Source organism: Poromitra crassiceps (assembly GCF_964638095.1).
Source record: "Poromitra crassiceps genome assembly, chromosome: 14".
NCBI classification, from domain to species: domain Eukaryota; kingdom Metazoa; phylum Chordata; class Actinopteri; order Beryciformes; family Melamphaidae; genus Poromitra; species Poromitra crassiceps.
Genome location: NC_139633.1, coordinates 8,322,198 through 8,340,479, shown reverse-complemented (window position 1 = coordinate 8,340,479; position 18,282 = coordinate 8,322,198). Strand labels below are relative to the sequence as shown.

Genomic DNA, 18,282 nt, shown 5'->3' with positions numbered 1-18,282 from the left:
TAGTCCCCCCAGCTTTCCCTTTGCAGAAAATGTAGCCTAATCAGCCTAATTAACTGCAGGCTGTCTACTCTACTACTGTCTACTCTACAGCTGTGAAGCATTTTGTTGATTAGGGCAGCTGTGAAGCGGAGTGATCTACACACAGTGAAGCGCCAGTGCATTATCATGAAATATAGGCACTCGTAGGATCCCTCTTGTCCAATCAAATTGCTCGGCCGGAACTACCTGTTGTATAAATATATATATATATATATATATATGTATATATATATATATATATATATATATATATATATATATATATATATATATATATACGGTATATATATACTGTATTAGTAGGGGAGCCCACCGAACAACACTTCATCCACCTGTTGTATTTTTTAAATGCATTTGAAATACATCTGTTTCTCTCTCACTCTCTTTCAAGCACACACACACTTCTACAACTATCAGACCAGTTGACTTGTTATGTTATAATCACTATAACTCCAGTGTCAGTGTAGGCTACCTGCTTTCTGAACTAAGAGGAGTGTGCTGACGAGAAAATAAATTGATACCAACACTATATAACAACATATACCGTAAACACACACCAGCAAGCGCTCTCTCTGACACACACACACACACACACACCCACACGGCACGCACACACACACACACACACACACACGCAAACACACACACACGCAAACACACACACACACGCACCACACACACGGCAAGCACACACACACACACACGCAAACGCAAACACACACACACACACACACACACACACACACACACGGCACGCACACAAACTATTAACATAACATCCAATCTTTTCATTATCCTCAACATGCTGTGAACACATTCGACTCAAATTAATCCTGACAACTTTTCATTGAGCAGTATTGTAAACACAGTTTGTCACTGCCATGTGATTCCACTGAATGATGCTATGACATCATGAGCCCTGCAGACTGGAGGAGGAGCCAGCGGCTTTGTTTACACGCAGGCAGAGATCTGCTCTCGAACTTCAGTAACCCACTTTTGGGTCAAGACATGTGACTACAACATGTGACTTGTGACAATGTCAACATGGCGTCAAGTAATTTATGACTTGTAATGACTTCCGTCGGCAACTGAGAAGTTGTAACAACATCAATAAATAAAAACTCTGGCACATCTTCAGAATGAAGAGTGAACTCTAACGTCTGTGAAGAAGCAATACTGTATATCACAAATTTCAAAATAATACTGCTTGGACGATTGCAATGTGCCATGCATGGAAACATCTGATCCTTTCACCTTTGCGTTTTAGCGCCCGCTCTAGACTTGCACAGTATTATGTTTGGATGTCAACACACAGGGGCGGGCAGAACTGACTGTTATATTGGGATTGTCATTTCCGGGTGATTTACCTGTAGACATACAGATGTTGCTCATCTAAATTGGCTGTTTCACTGCCAAATTGACTTGACCTGGACTCAGTTAGCCAGCCCCTCTCTGCCCATATTAGGTCATGAAGGATGACCTGGACTCAGTTAGCCAGCCCCTCTCTGCCCATATTAGGTCATGAAGGATCACCTGGACTCAGTTAGCCAGCCCCTCTCTGCCCATATTAGGTCATGAAGGATGACCTGGACTCAGTTAGCCAGCCCCTCTCTGCCCATATTAGGTCATGAAGGATGACCTGGACTCAGTTAGCCAGCCCCTCTCTGCCCATATTAGGTCATGAAGGATGCCCTGGACTCAGTTGGCCAGCCCCTCTCTGCCCATATTAGATCATGAAGGATGACCTGGACTCAGTTGGCCAGCCCCTCTCTGCCCATATTAGGTCATGTAGGATGCGACGGGCCGGTCATGGTCTTCAGTGGGAAGTGGTTGAAAAGCAGCCGGCTGTTTATGACAGAGTTTAGTGTAAATCAGACATCAGTCAGAGCCGGCGTGGAGCGTGATTTCCGCAACACACTTGAAATGTCTTTGCTGAAGCCAATGTTTTGTTTGGGTTTTGACACACATCACTGCTGTGAGAGGACGCCACTTAGTTTACAGTATACTGTATGAAGAGAAGAGGGAGAGGGTGTCGCAGGCGGAATGTGTGTGAGAGCAGAGCACGAGGAGAAAACAATCAAGTATTTTCATTTTAAGAAGTTTTTAGCAGGGGGGTTCTTATCTGGAGGAACCCCCAGGGGAGCACGGGGAGAAGATGCAAACTCCACACAGGAAGGCCCTTTTTGACGAGATAGCCCACCTGAGACATAGGAGTGGGGACGCACCCTCAGCGTCCCAGGCAGGAATCGAACCCAGGACCTGCTTGCTGTGAGGTGACAGCTCTACCACTCACTGACTGCACCACCGTGCCCCCTGCAGTATTACTGTAAAAGGTTTTTTGGGGACGATTTTGGCAAACTGTTCCCATACTGTACAGGTAAAAGAAACCGGGTCAGATAGAGTCCCATACTGTACAGGTAAAAGAAACCGGGTCAGATAGAGTCCCATACTGTACAGGTAAAAGAAACCGGGTCAGATAGAGCCATACTGTACAGGTAAAAGAAACTGGGTCAGATAGAGTCCCATACTGTACAGGTAAAATAAACAGGGTCAGATAGAGTCCCATACTGTACAGGTAAAAGAAACCGGGTCAGATAGAGCCATACTGTACAGGTAAAAGAAACCGGGTCAGATAGAGCCATACTGTACAGGTAAAAGAAACCGGGTCAGATAGAGTCCCATACTGTACAGGTAAAATAAACCGGGTCAGATAGAGTCCCATACTGTACAGGTAAAATAAACCGGGTCAGATAGAGCCATACTGTACAGGTAAAATAAACCGGGTCAGATAGAGCCATACTGTACAGGTAAAATAAACCGGGTCAGATAGAGTCCCATACTGTACAGGTAAAATAAACCGGGTCAGATAGAGTCCCATACTGTACAGGTAAAATAAACCGGGTCAGATAGAGCCATACTGTACAGGTAAAATAAACCGGGTCAGATAGAGTCCCATTACTGTACAGGTAAAATAAACCGGGTCAGATAGAGTCCCATACTGTACAGGTAAAATAAACCGGGTCAGATAGAGCCATACTGTACAGGTAAAATAAACCGGGTCAGATAGAGTCCCATACTGTACAGGTAAAATAAACCGGGTCAGATAGAGTCCCATACTGTACAGGTAAAATAAACCGGGTCAGATAGAGTCCCATACTGTACAGGTAAAATAAACCGGGTCAGATAGAGTCCCATACTGTACAGGTAAAATAAACCGGGTCAGATAGAGCCATACTGTACAGGTAAAAGAAACCGGGTCAGATCGAGCCAAAACTTTTGAGTGGCACCAAATAAAGGCACCGACTCACCGAGACAGCTGGGAATGTAGGTCTCGGTCCTCTTCCGAGTGAACTGTGTGGTGTGCTGGTTTATCAGGAGTGAGAATAGTGAACTGTGTGGTGTGCTGGTTTATCAGGAGTGAGAATATGAACTGTGTGGTGTGCTGGTTTATCAGGAGTGAGAATAGTGAACTGTGTGGTGTGCTGGTTTATCAGGAGTGAGAATATGGCCCAAACAAACTACAACAAGTGACTCCAAAACACAAACCGTTTTACCGACAGACAGAACTTTCTCATGCTTGCAAAGTGTAAAGATGCTCATAATATGTCGGCATGTGTTTTCACCTGGTGTGAACACCAGAGTAGGAAAGAGCGGAGCTGGAATTGGATTGATTTCGACCTCGCTCGCCACCAGAACTTCTCACCTGGCAGGATGACAGGTTTCCCAAACTCCAATAAACAAGCTACTTGAGTATTCTGTTTACAAGTCCTGGCTCTCTTGTAATTTGTGTACCTAATGAACCCAAATGCACCAAACACAAAAATGCAAGAAACTCAAATACAAAACAACTCACTCCAACGTAAACCCAAATTCCCCCTCCATGGGAGAGATAAAACATTGGTGTTCAAAGTATACATTTAAATTGTAAGTCACGTTTAACTTGTTTTTCTTATTCAACACTCGCCCTAACCCCATAATAAAGTTGTTGTGGGTGCCTAGACATGAGTGTAAGTGTTGACATGTGTCACCCGATCAGCATCTACGGCGAAAGGAGTCGTCGACTGTGCTGGTTCTTCTCAACCTCGGTCACAGCAGCGAGTGCGCAACGCCGACATTAGCATGCATCGCTAAAACATGCATTCAGCAATTGCTCGTGAGCCTCCCCATTTTGCCAAGTTGTCTTCAGGGCCTGCTGTTAGCGTAAAGGCTAACGACATCTGGGGGGCTGGGTGTGTGCGTGGGTAAAGGGTGTGCACCCTATCGCACGCTGAGTTGATATGAACCTCTGCAGACACCTAGAGTGGGAGGGCGGGGTGGTGTGTGGGGGAGGAGGGTGGGTGTGACCTCACCCCTGAGGTAGGATCTGGCACCTGGCAGCCACACACACACACACACACACACACACACACACACACACACCCTCACAAGCACGCACACACACACATGCACAGACACATACAGACACATCCATACACAAAGACACACACACGCACACACACACACACACACACACACACACACACACACACACAAACAGACCTGCACATAAATGAGACTTCATTCACAGAGAACGAGACTAACGCTCATGCATGCACATGCACATGCACATGCACATGCACATGCACACGCACGCGCACACACACACACACACACACACACACACACACACACACACACACACACACACACACACACACACACACACACAGCAGTGGTGTCTGCCACCTCCAGGCCTCCTGGTGGCAGCGGCTGGCTGGCGCAGTGGGCAGTGTCAGAGAAGAGGATACACACAGGTGGTGTTTCAGGTAAGGTGTGTAACCACAGCGGAAATCACTGACTGATTAAAGTCTGCTGGGGTGAATAAAACATAAGGACATTCATTATGAGAGACCCAGGTCATTAGGTTTCTTATGAGAGACCCAGGTCATTACGTGTCTTAGGAGAGACCCAGGTCATTATGTTTCTTAGGAGAGACCCAGGTCATTACATGTCTTAGGAGAGACCCAGGTCATTAGGTTTCTTAGGAGATACCCAGGTCATTATGTGTCTTAGGAGAGACCCAGGTCATTATGTTTCTTAGGAGAGACCCAGGTCATTACATGTCTTAGGAGAGACCCAGGTCATTAGGTTTCTTAGGAGATACCCAGGTCATTATGTGTCTTAGGAGAGACCCAGGTCATTATGTTTCTTAGGAGAGACCCAGGTCATTACGTGTCTTAGGAGAGACCCAGGTCATTAGGTTTCTTAGGAGATACCCAGGTCATTATGTGTCTTAGGAGAGACCCAGGTCATTACGTGTCTTAGGAGAGACCCAGGTCATTATGTTTCTTAGGAGAGACCCAGGTCATTACGTGTCTTAGGAGAGACCCAGGTCATTACGTGTCTTAGGAGAGACCCAGGTCATTACGTGTCTTAGGAGAGACCCAGGTCATTATGTTTCTTAGGAGAGACCCAGGTCATTACGTGTCTTAGGAGAGACCCAGGTCATTAGGTTTCTTAGGAGATACCCAGGTCATTATGTGTCTTAGGAGAGACCCAGGTCATTATGTTTCTTAGGAGATACCCAGGTCATTATGTGTCTTAGGAGAGACCCAGGTCATTAGGTTTCTTAGGAGATACCCAGGTCATTATGTGTCTTAGGAGAGACCCAGGTCATTACATGTCTTAGGAGAGACCCAGGTCATTACGTGTCTTAGGAGAGACCCAGGTCATTACGTGTCTTAGGAGAGACCCAGGTCATTACGTGTCTTAGGAGAGACCCAGGTCATTACGTGTCTTAGGAGAGACCCAGGTCATTACGTGTCTTAGGAGAGACCCAGGTCATTACGTGTCTTAGGAGAGACCCAGGTCATTACGTGTCTTAGGAGAGACCCAGGTCATTACATGTCTTAGGAGAGACCCAGGTCATTACGTGTCTTAGGAGAGACCCAGGTCATTACGTGTCTTAGGAGAGACCCAGGTCATTACGTGTCTTAGGAGAGACCCAGGTCATTACGTGTCTTAGGAGATACCCAGGTCATTACGTGTCTTAGGAGAGACCCAGGTCATTACGTGTCTTAGGAGAGACCCAGGTCATTACGTGTCTTAGGAGAGACCCAGGTCATTACGTGTCTTAGGAGAGACCCAGGTCATTACGTGTCTTAGGAGAGACCCAGGTCATTACATGTCTTAGGAGAGACCCAGGTCATTACGTGTCTTAGGAGAGACCCAGGTCATTACGTGTCTTAGGAGAGACCCAGGTCATTACGTGTCTTAGGAGAGACCCAGGTCATTACGTGTCTTAGGAGAGACCCAGGTCATTACGTTTCTTAGGAGAGACCCAGGTCATTACGTGTCTTAGGAGAGACCCAGGTCATTACATGTCTTAGGAGAGACCCAGGTCATTACGTGTCTTAGGAGAGACCCAGGTCATTACGTGTCTTAGGAGAGACCCAGGTCATTACGTGTCTTAGGAGAGACCCAGGTCATTACGTGTCTTAGGAGAGACCCAGGTCATTACGTGTCTTAGGAGAGACCCAGGTCATTACGTGTCTTAGGAGAGACCCAGGTCATTACATGTCTTAGGAGAGACCCAGGTCATTACGTGTCTTAGGAGAGACCCAGGTCATTACGTGTCTTAGGAGAGACCCAGGTCATTAAGTGTCTTAGGAGAGACCCAGGTCATTACATGTCTTAGGAGAGACCCAGGTCATTAGTTCAGTTCAGTTTAGTTCAGTTTTATTGATATCCAGAAGGAAATTAACCTAAGACATTACGTGTCTTAGGTTAGCTAACAGCGGCTGCAAAGGGATCCTTAGAGCTCCGTCCACATTTGAGGACACGTCAAACAGGTAGCGAGGCACGCAACATGAGGCACGCAACATGAGGCACGCAACATGAGGCACGCAACATGGAAAAATACATGAATGAAAAGAAATTAACCGACATCAATCAAGTCTCTAACCGGCTCCATCGTCCCAAATAAGAGCTGAATACAAACTAGAATTTCATGAGACTCCCGTGGGTTTTATCATGGGTGTTATTGTGCGTTCAGACCAGGGTCTGCTCGTGGGTATTATCATGGGTCTTACTGTGCGTTCAGACCAGGGTCTGCTCGTGGGTATTATCATGGGTCTGACTGTGCGTTCAGACCAGGGTCTGCTCGTGGGCAAAATTGTGATTTTGCAAATTCGCACGCTGGTCTGAACGCACAGTTAGGGTTGTGCAGTGAAAGGCAGTGAAACATACAGTAGAGCAACTTTTTTAGGCAACTGTGTCCAAAGAGTTGCCCTACAGTACCATTACTGCTCATGTCTGCCTTGTTTCAAAGGAAACATATTATTTCTGACCTTCTGTCTCCACATTGTTGCCTGTTGCTGTGAGCGTTTCCCTTCGACGTTGCCAACACAAATTGCTTCGTCTCTCACCGGCCTCGTACGGTCGAAGAAAAGTCAGAGAGATGGAGAGGTGAGAGTGAAAAAGATAGATGAGCCAACACCGATTCAGTTTCTGCAGCGCTCTTGATCATCCAAAATAAGCACTTGACCAAAGCTAACATCAGCGACTGGAGCTATATTTATGGCAATGTGCAGATAAAATATTTATATAGTGAGTCATAAAGTCTGGTCTTGGAAAACAGCTGCAGGGATATTAGACACTGCAACTTTTTGGCAATTAAAGCACTCCATTTCTCTGCCTGGATATGCTATTAGACATGGTATATTATTTATAGTATATGAACAAAATGGTGCAACTTCTACACTATCATCCCTCACCTGAGAGTACAAGCTTTTTCTCCCAAGTTTGTTGAGTGGCCTATTTTGCAGCACTGTTTTAACATATCGGTAACACTTTATAATAACGTTGATAATAACGTTGAGTCGTAAGTCATTTATAAGCCTTTAGTTTTATAAAAAAAAATTATTTACCAGGCTTTCTGCATCCCCTAATCTAAAGTGTAAACCACTCATCACACATAAATGTGTTACATACAAGGGGGTAGCTCGGTCAAAATTGAAGCCAATGTGGAAGTGCCCTTAAACCTGCATTCTTTCGAATGGCCTGCAGGGGGCGACCCATTGCTCTGTGGACTTCTGTTTTTTGGCCAATGCCATCTTGGATCTCGACACAAGTCCAGGGGTTTCCCACAGAGCACGGCCTGCTATTGGTCCGTGATCGGGAGCTGTGTGATCAGTGGACAGGCGACCTGTCAATCACGCCCCAAAACATAGTCTGCAACTACAACATAGTCTGAAACTAGCAATTGAGACATAAACGCATTAGGAAAGTGTTTACTGAGGCCAAACAGAAGTCCACAAACCAATGGGTCGCCCCCTGCAGGCAAAGAGGACACTTCCGCATTGGCTTAAATTTGGACAAACAGAGCTACCTACCCCCTTGTATGTAACACATTTATGTGTCATGAATGGTTTACACTTTAGATTAGGGGATCTTTATATATTTTCTTCTCTCCGTGTATAGATGCATGGTCCACAAGTAGCTGTTAACGGAGCACAACGATCAACTCGATGTGATTTGCCTCGGCTCAGCTATTTACAGATTCACTACAACTGGTCAACAGACGTCGTGCGGTAAACCCTGATCTTTTGGTAATGGATCGCAGCGCTATCAGGTACAGAGGTGGATCAGCCTCTGTATTCCCAGACTAAACACTGGGATGAGTTATGTCTAGATTCCGGTCTATGGTTTCATGATTTGGAATGAAAAGCAGTTAATTAAGGATGAATAAAACATGGCGGCGGCGCTATCGGTGGCCGTGCGGTACACGGCGGTGCTATCGGTGGCTAGTGCGGTTGGTGTTTGGTGTCAGATGGGAGATCCAAGTCACAGCAAGGCCAAGCTGAAAGTTAATAATGGATTGAACGCACAAAAGTCTTGTTCCAACTCCTCACAGAAGCACACTGGATACATCCAGGTGCTTGTGAGGTGCACATGACCTGATAGTAACACTACCAGTCTGGTAATGCCTGTATAGCGTATCAATGTTATCGATTCTTTCCGTTTTACAGCCTGTTGATATTGTACACAGTCAAAACATATAGCTAAGTTAACATAGCTAACATCATCAACATCATCATTGGCTAGCAAAAATACACATTTTAGAATGCCATCAAATATCGAATGTGGTCATTTTGTGTCAGGACCTGAGGTAAGATCATAATTTACTTTACTTTACTTTATTGTTTATTTAGACAGGACAATGCACATTAATAAAACAGCTATACACGTACAGAATCATCCATATGTGACAACGGTAAAGGTGCCGGGGTTAGCCGAAGCTAATTTTCACCCGCAGTCCTCGGAACATAAACAACTAAAAACTACAGGATAAATACAGAATACGGGAATAAAAAAGCAATATAATAAAAAATGCACAAGGGGTCAAAAAAAACATACACAAGGGGTAACAATACATGCACAGAATAAAAGCAATACACACAAACAGATAAGATAATAAAATTATAAAAAAATAAAATGTCCAAGAGAAGGCTATTGAATATGGGTGCACTGTTGTGTCGTTTTGAGCCATTCCTTGATTTTGACTTTAAAAGTAGGGTAAGTGGGGCATTCCCTAACTGCGGCCGGGAGACTGTTCCATATATATAGCCTTGTAAATATAGATGGTATATTATTATATACCATCCAGTGTCCAAGCAATAACAGCTAAGAAGACGTTTCAGCAGTGGAACAACACTCCACCTCTAACATGGAGTTGCACCAAGCTTACTATGGCTAGAATACATTACAAACTGATGCTGCTTTTAGAGTAGCCGCCCTCGACGCGAGACTGAGAGCTTCTCATGCATGAGTCACGGATCCGGGGGCCGTTTTTTCTCTTCGCAAAGTCGCTACTTTTTCATCCATGTATCAAAGTCAATCACAATAAAACAGTATAGGTGCCTCGAGTCGCACACAAGGTTGTTGTCCGTCGAGTCGGGCTATTGGTGTTTTTAAATATTGCGTAGTTTCCAATTCTGAGCCGTTTTTGTCATGCCAGAGCCTGTCATTTCTGTTCTTCCGGATGTGTAATTACGGGTTTCCACCCGTAGCCACAGCAGAGAGGGCGCTGTTTCCCCACTGGGAAGCAGAATAACAACAACCGCCATTTTCAATGGCAAAGACAGGCGGAGACAGGCTCTGGCATGGCAAAGAAAACGGCTCGAGGCTAATTTGAGAGGTTTTATTGTCCCGCCACCACACAGACTGAGCTCATTTAACAACGCTCTCTGCTTTCAAATCCAGCACGAAATGAGACTAAATACCAGCTAGATCCAGAGGGGGCGCTGTGTAGATACAGCTAGAATCAGCTGGTGTTTGACATTATGCACATGATGTACAGACGAATAGAGGGACAAGAGAGCATTCATGCAGCTATTACGAGAGCCCGTTCCCCAGTCTTGTTCATTACGCATATAAAGTTCTCACACTCGCAGTGACTCCTCCCCTTGAGATGAAACTATAATGTGATATTAAGCTAACTGGGCCAATGGCAGCTTATTACCATGAAGCTGAGACCTGCCTGTGTAAACAGGCGAACAGAGATAGGAGAAATTACTAGAAGATGCAACCTCTGACTTCACAGTAGTTCAGCTCCGTCTCCCGGCTCACCCAGAGAATTCTGTTTGCTTCTTAACGGCGATGAGCTGATAATGAGTTTGTGTCGTTATTCCCTCTCAGCCGGCTGAGGTTTGTTAAATTAACCTGAGACACAAAACCCACGCTAAATTAACCTGAGACACACAAGGTCAACCAGCTGCCTACACAGGTGCTGCTGCAGGTGTGTACATTCAAAGCACATACAGTATTTATTTGTTTTCACAGGTACATATCATGCTTTTCAACTTGGAAGTAGTTCTGTAGTTACATCTACGGTTATATGTAAGTCATGCAAGCATAATATAATTTACTCTGTGTGTGTGTGTGTGTGTGTGTGTGTGTGTGTGTGTGTGTGTGTGTGTGTGTGTGTGTGTGTGTGTGTGTGTGTCGGGCGTGCGTGCGTGCGTGCGTGTGTGTGTGTGGTGGCGGGGGTAACTTAAGTCAAAACTGGGGACACACACCCAACATAAGACCAGGTGATCAGCTTGTGCGATTGGCGACAAATTAAGCCGTGTCCCCATTTGTTAAAAAGCTGATATTGGGGTCCGTGGGTAAGGTTAGGTTTAGGTTAGGGCTAGGTTTAGTGGTTAAGGTTAGGGTTAGCTTAGTATCCAGGGAATGCATGTAAGTCTATGTACGGTAAATACCCCAAAAGTGACTTAAGTAAGACGGGGTGTGTGTGTGTGTGTGTGTGTGTGTGTGTGTGTGTGTGTGTGTGTGTGCGTGCGTGTGTGTGTGCGCGTACGTGCGTGTGTGTGTGTGTGTGTGTGCGTGTGTACTTTGTGCATATGAATGTACACGCTGCAGCGAGACACACGCCAACAATTTTCCACACCTCTCACCTTTTGGAGTGAAAAGTTTATCACCTTGGAAACACATCCTCAAGCAACACATGTTGTTTGTGAACGCAGCGTACGTGTGTCAGAAAGTGTCACCGTCGTCAAGCCTTTTCCTTATGCCACAGGAAGCACAGAGGTGTGGCTTCAATTGATTTATTTACAACATCTGTTGTTATCATGTGGCCCTACTTTAATGGCATGGGCGGGAACACTGCAGTGCAAAGTGCAGTTTGCTAAAGTAAGCAGATTTCCATTTCCTTGTGACATACTTTCTTTTTGAGTAGAAGAAAACAATAATAAAAGTTAAAAAAAAAACTGTACTGTAGGTTTCACCTGCAACTGATTGTAGCATGTAGGTTGTGAGAGGATGAAGAAATGTCTCAAACGTATTGGGCTGGATTGGGCTTTATATTGTTGAGTAGGAGGAGGTGGTTATTGGAGCACCACCTCACTGCCCTGTCCACCTCTTACCGGTATGGGGACTTCGTATCTGAGATGATGATCGGCCAACGATTGTGGTGTCGTCAGCGTGCTTGAAAACCTAAACTGAGCTGTTCAGGGAGGTGAATTGATTTGGGTTAGAGAGAAGAGCATGGGGGAAAAAAACGCATACCTGAGGGGCTCCAGCAGCGAGGTGTATGGTTGTTCACCTTGACTGTTTTGGGTTCCGTTGTTTAGAAAGTCCAGGATCTAGTAGTTTATGGCTGGGTTGATGTTCACATCATGTAGCTTGGAGAGTAGTGTATTTGGGGTGATGGTATTAAATGCTGAGCTGAAATCAATGAACACAATGTGAGTGTAGGCGTTAGAAGCTTCACGCTTCTTTTTATAGTTGTCATCTCACTATTTTTCCAGACTGCTCTGGGTTTATTGGCAATTCATCGTTCTTCCAGTTTGATGATTTCAGCCTTCTTGATAGCAGATCACAATTCATATTTTGCAGATTTATATGCCTCTGTGTCACCACTAAGATAGGCTGAGTGCTTCTTTTTGCCAAGTACTGCTAGCTCCTTAGTGAAGCTGTTAGTGAACTAGCTTACCCAGACAGCTATAAACTGGCTAGTATCAAGTTAGAAGGTCGGTTAATCAAACCTAGATCATTTTTGTAGCCTATGGCTAGATTGTATTTTCAGTTAGCATCAGGGGACATTCACACCAAAAGCGTTTTTGGAGCTGCCAGTGTCTTTCTGCAATTCATTCTCTATGTAAGGATGCGCTAAATGTGCTCCTCTTTCAAGAATGCACCTGGCGTTTAAGCGCTGGCGGCGTCTCGTTTTTTTTGGCGGAGCGCTCTGGGCGTTTTTAAGCTGAAAAAGTTGAACATTTGGAGGAAAAGCGCGCTGCTCGTCTCCTTACTCATCCTACCTTTTCTCCTCCCAGAGGGATCCTCAACCTCCACTGCTGCCAGAATTGGCAATAATCTGGCTTTCATGTTGACAGTGAACAACATACAAAACTAGCTGGCTACCGTCCATGTGATCGTTGTGTTCTGATCTGTACTGCACGCGACTACAGGGGGAAACAAAACGGAGCAGAAAAAAAACACTCCGTGCGTTGTGTTTTGTGCACAATGGAAGTGCTCTCAACATGATTTCCATAGCGTTGTAACTGAAAAAAGCGCGTTGGGTGTGAACGCAGCCTTAGGCTTCAAAATACCTTACAGCAACTTCTTACCTCACTGAGCTTCCTTCTAATGTTACTGAGAAAGACTGTGGTTCTTGGGCTCCGCCCACAAAGGTTTAACTCAACCAATGACATTATTTCTGCTTCCAAGAAATGTTTTTTTTTACACATAAAAGCTCCATCTGCTATTTGTTCTCAGCCAAGTTTCTTCTGAAAGGTTCAATATTTAGAGGGAAACATAAAAGAATTGGATCCTTGTTTGCCAACTGAGATAAACTCTCCTCTCCGTGTCCAACTCGTTCTCCCATGACAGAGGCTGTGCTGAACCTCAAGCACCCTCCTCTGTAGTCCTCTGGTGTTGGTGTGACTCTGGGCTAACCACTGCTCTACCTCTGTAGTCCTCTGGTGTTGGTGTGACTCTGGGCTAACCACTGCTCTACCTCTGTAGTCCTCTGGTGTTAGTGTGGCTCTGGGCTAGCCACTGCTCTACCTCTGTAGTCCTCTGGTGTTAGTGTGGCTCTGGGCTAACCACTGCTCTACCTCTGTAGTCCTCTGGTGTTGGTGTGACTCTGGGCTAACCACTGCTCTACCTCTGTAGTCCTCTGGTGTTAGTGTGACTCTGGGCTAACCACTGCTCTATACCTCTGTAGTCCTCTGGTGTTAGTGTGGCTCTGGGCTAACCACTGCTCTATACCTCTGTAGTCCTCTGGTGTTGGTGTGACTCTGGGCTAACCACTGCTCTATACCTCTGTAGTCCTCTGGTGTTAGTGTGGCTCTGGGCTAACCACTGCTCTACCTCTGTAGTCCTCTGGTGTTGGTGTGACTCTGGGCTAACCACTGCTCTATACCTCTGTAGTCCTCTGGTGTTGGTGTGACTATGGGCTAACCACTGCTCTACCTCTGTAGTCCTCTGGTGTTGGTGTGACTCTGGGCTAACCACTGCTCTATACCTCTGTAGTCCTCTGGTGTTAGTGTGACTCTGGGCTAACCACTGCTCTACCTCTGTAGTCCTCTGGTGTTAGTGTGGCTCTGAGCTAACCACTGCTCTACCCTCCTCTGTAGTCCTCTGGTGTGAGTGTGGCTCTGGGCTAACCACTGCTCTATACCTCTGTAGTCCTCTGGTGTTAGTGTGACTCTGGGCTAACCACCGCTCTACCCTCCTCTGTAGTCCTCTGGTGTTAGTGTGGCTCTGGGCTAACCACTGCTCTACCTCTGTAGTCCTCTGGTGTGAGTGTGGCTCTGGGCTAACCACTGCTCTACCTCAGTAGTCCTCTGGTGTTAGTGTGGCTCTGGGCTAACCACTGCTCTACCTCTGTAGTCCTCTGGTGTTAGTGTGGCTCTGAGCTAGCCACTGCTCTATACCTCTGTAGTCCTCTGGTGTTAGTGTGGCTCTAGGCTAACCACTGCTCTACCTCAGTAGTCCTCTGGTGTTAGTGTGGCTCTGAGCTAACCACTGCTCTACCTCTGTAGTCCTCTGGTGTTAGTGTGGCTCTGGGCTAACCACTGCTCTACCTCAGTAGTCCTCTGGTGTTAGTGTGGCTCTGAGCTAACCACTGCTCTACCTCTGTAGTCCTCTGGTGTTAGTGTGGCTCTGAGCTAACCACTGCTCTACCTCTGTAGTCCTCTGGTGTTAGTGTGGCTCTGGGCTAACCACTGCTCTACCTCTGTTTCTCTCACCTACTGTAGTGTTTGTTGACTTCCCTGGCAACATCTTCAGACTACAGTTTCCCTGACACTTTTGGCTCTGTGTCTTGGAAACACCTCTTAAACAACAGTTAGACCATGTGACAGTGACACTAAAGCTCTACGCCAGTGGTCACCAACCTTTTCCGAGCCAAGATCACTTCTCATGTCCAAACATAGGCCAAGATCTACCATTCAGGAATATAAGAAGTAAAAGCCCACAGATGTTTAAATGCTGAATAATACTGCCTATTTTCTTTTTCACAACCAGTTCATTTTAACCATTTTAATTCAGACAATTGTATGCTTCGTCAAGGCACAGTATGAACTGAAATTCCATCCCCTTCTCTCAAAGTCAGCCAGTAGTAGAATTAAAATATTAATGACTTCAATGCATTAAAATGCAGTTTAGTTTAACTGGGTAAAGAGTGCATAAAAACCCTCCCCATAACAAAAGAAATAAACAAGCAATTACGTACTATACACAGTATTTATGCCACAGCCCAAATTACTGGTGTAGGTTGTTGTCCGAAAAGCCTAGGAACTCTCAAGAGCTGAATTGGAATTGTAGGGAGAGCAGTGTATCATCACCCTAGGACAGGGACTGGAGCAGAATCCTTGGGGGAAATGCAATTAATAAATGCAGCAATCATAAAAGGGTCAAATACTTTAAAAGGTGAGGAACTGAATTGTTTTCAAACTAAGCAATCCAAGGTCAAGAGTCCCAGCATACAGTACTTTAAAATTAAATAGATGCATCTAAAATAAAGGAGAAGCTAGGCCAGGATACCCCACAGTTCTTTTTTTTCCATTTGATTTTTATGTATTTATATAGGGACAGATACATATACATATAACATTGACCAACATCTGATGACATGTATCACAGCATTTATAGCCTATAGGCTAACAGCCTCCTCCCACCTGCAGCTCCACTTCCTGGTCACTGATTGGTTTCTCGGCGTCTTGCCCCCAGCTGAGGATTTCTCAATCAGGTTATTTGCTCACAATTAGGCTAATTGTCCACAGTCCACTGCACACCACTCTGGCAGGCTGCACACACCATGGCGCAGAAAGAACCACCACAAACAAAACTACACAATCCAAAAACGGTTCAAAACAATCCCAAAACCAAATAAAGACAAATAATCCAAAAATAATTCAAGGACTAAACTAATACATGCAAAACAAAAACGTGTCAAATCAACATTTCACTACAACCTTTGCATCACCTCCCCAAAAGTCAGTGTGATGGCTGGGACTGCACACTGTCAGTCAGTGCTCTGTCGTTGGGCTGATAGTTAGAGACACCTAGTCTCACACAGTCAGTAAGGTGCCTGTCAGTCAGGCGGGTGCTGTGCTTTGTTTTGATGCATTTCATCTGGGAAGAGGCCATCTCACAGAGAGAAGTGGAACCAAAGTAGGCTTTCACTTTCAGTGCACAGGAGGAGAGGAGAGGAAACTTCTCCCTCCTCACAAGTCCGCAGAAGTTGCTGTCCTTTATCCTGCCTTGCATTTCAATGTCGCTTTGCAGTTCAATTATCTCCATGTCCACTCCGTTTGGTAAGGAAAACTCGTCCTGCAACTTGACAGATACCGTGTCAATGTCAATGGGAAGAAATGGATTTGTGATGAACTTGATGATGTCCTCCATGGCATGCATTTCCTGAAAACGCCTGTCAAACTCAGCCGCCACTTTATCCAAATGGGCAGAGAAGTGTTCCGCTTTGGCTTCCCTGGCATTCTGCGCCAGTCTTTCCAGGTTTGGGAAGTGTGTCAGTCTCCCGTTCCTCAGCTGAGAGGTCCACAGACCCACTTTGGCTTTGAATGCATTGACAGCGCTGATCACGTGTGCCACCTCTTTGTCTTTACCCCGCAGGTCCGAGTTGAGCTCGTTCAGTTTGGCCATCAGGTCCGTAAGAAATCCCAAATCGAGAAGCCACGCGTCGTCCGACAGTTCCTTGTGCTGCTCATTCCGTGCCGCCAAAACGGAGCGGATCTCGGGCAGCAGGTCAATAAATCGCTGCAGCACATCGCCGCAGCCGTACGCATCATCAACTTCTTCTCGTAAAGATTTGAACAGTCCTTGCGGGAGTCTTTTTGCACGTATGGAGTTCACAATTGTCGCAACTAGCGTCGTTACGTGGGAAAAATCCACAAGGTCGCTAACAAGCGCCCATTGATGGATCACATAGCGATAGCTGTGGAACTGGGGAAACGTCGGGTCTTTGCGGCACAAAGCGATGAAACCGGAGTTTGTGCCTCGCATAGCTGGTGCGCCATCCGTTGTAATTGCCACTAACTTTTGAACGGGGATGTTGTTGTCCTGCACGTAGCGTTTGAACCCGTCGTAGATGTCCTCACCTCTCGTCCTCTCCTTTAACGGCAAAAGCGTGAGGAAATCTTCTTTCGTGGACGAGTCCTGGAAAGCCATGCGAACAAACACCATTAGCTGTGCAGCGTCTGTCACGTCCAAAGATTCGTCAAATTGCAGCGAGAAGCATTCGCACAGCGACAAATCCCGGGGCACTTGTTGAGACACGTCCTCCGCTAATGACTCTATCCTTCTGGCCACAGTTGCCGGACCAAGTGGCACACTCGCGATCGCATTTTTGATATCTACAGTCTCTGAATGAAGTGTCAGCAGTGACAGCCATGGCCTCCTTGATCAACTCTCCATCGGTGAACGGTTTTTTGTGTTTAGCCAAAAGGTGACTCACACGAAAGGAGGCCTCTGTTGCAACTTTTCTTTTGTCTGTGGACTTGGTCAATGGCTGGCAGTGTAGCTGCTGTTGTGCCTTCAATGCCGACTTCAACTCGGTCACTTTGCAGGAGCGCAGAGCGCTTTTGGGTGGGAAGTCCTCTTTGAAGTTCGGGTGGTTAGTGGCGTGATGACGCTCCAAGTTACATTTTTTCGCCAGCGCAAGCGCTTGGTTACAAATGAGGCAGATTGGTCTCTCGTTGACCAAAGTGAACAAAAACTTGTGTTCCCATTCGGAATGAAAGTTGTAGGGCATCTTGACTTGCTAGGTGGTTGCTGCTAAGACAACGGTCAGTAGCTTCACAACAGTACCGTAATCGTGATCCAGCCAATCAGACAAGAGAGCAGGAGAGTGTCATGTCCTCACAATTCTGGATTGGAAAATCTATAAATGACATAAATTCCGATTCAAACAACATTTCCCCTAATGCTTTGCCATCTCCTTTGAGCTTCCCAAAGATGGACAGGTCGATCCCGATGGACGGGTTGGCGATCCCTGCTCCACACTGAAACCAACACCAATGTCATTCTTCTTGGTGGCGTGCCGGCTCCTCTAGGCGTGGCCGAACTCACCTAGTCTGAAACATTGACCCAGATACAGGGCCAACCGGGCCTCTGTCTACCGTTGGTGCTGGTAGTGGAATCAATGACACCCCCCCCCCACCAAGTGTGCTACTGACAGCCAAATGTCAGCGGGCTGTACTGCAAGCCGCTCTTCCACTGCCTAATTTATTACGTTTA

At 46.0% G+C, this 18,282-nt stretch overlaps 1 protein-coding gene across 1 annotated transcript; it reads right to left on the bottom strand.

Annotated features, from left to right (window-relative positions):
• Positions 1 to 16,023: 16,023 nt before the first annotated feature.
• Positions 16,024 to 17,214, bottom strand: LOC310788804 (general transcription factor II-I repeat domain-containing protein 2-like; the record flags this gene model as incomplete). The annotated part of the gene is made up of 1 exon (XM_083650378.1): positions 16,024 to 17,214. The coding sequence occupies one exon, from the start codon at positions 17,212 to 17,214 to the stop codon at positions 16,024 to 16,026; it is 1,191 nt and encodes a 396-aa protein (XP_083506504.1).
• Positions 17,215 to 18,282: the final 1,068 nt, after the last annotated feature.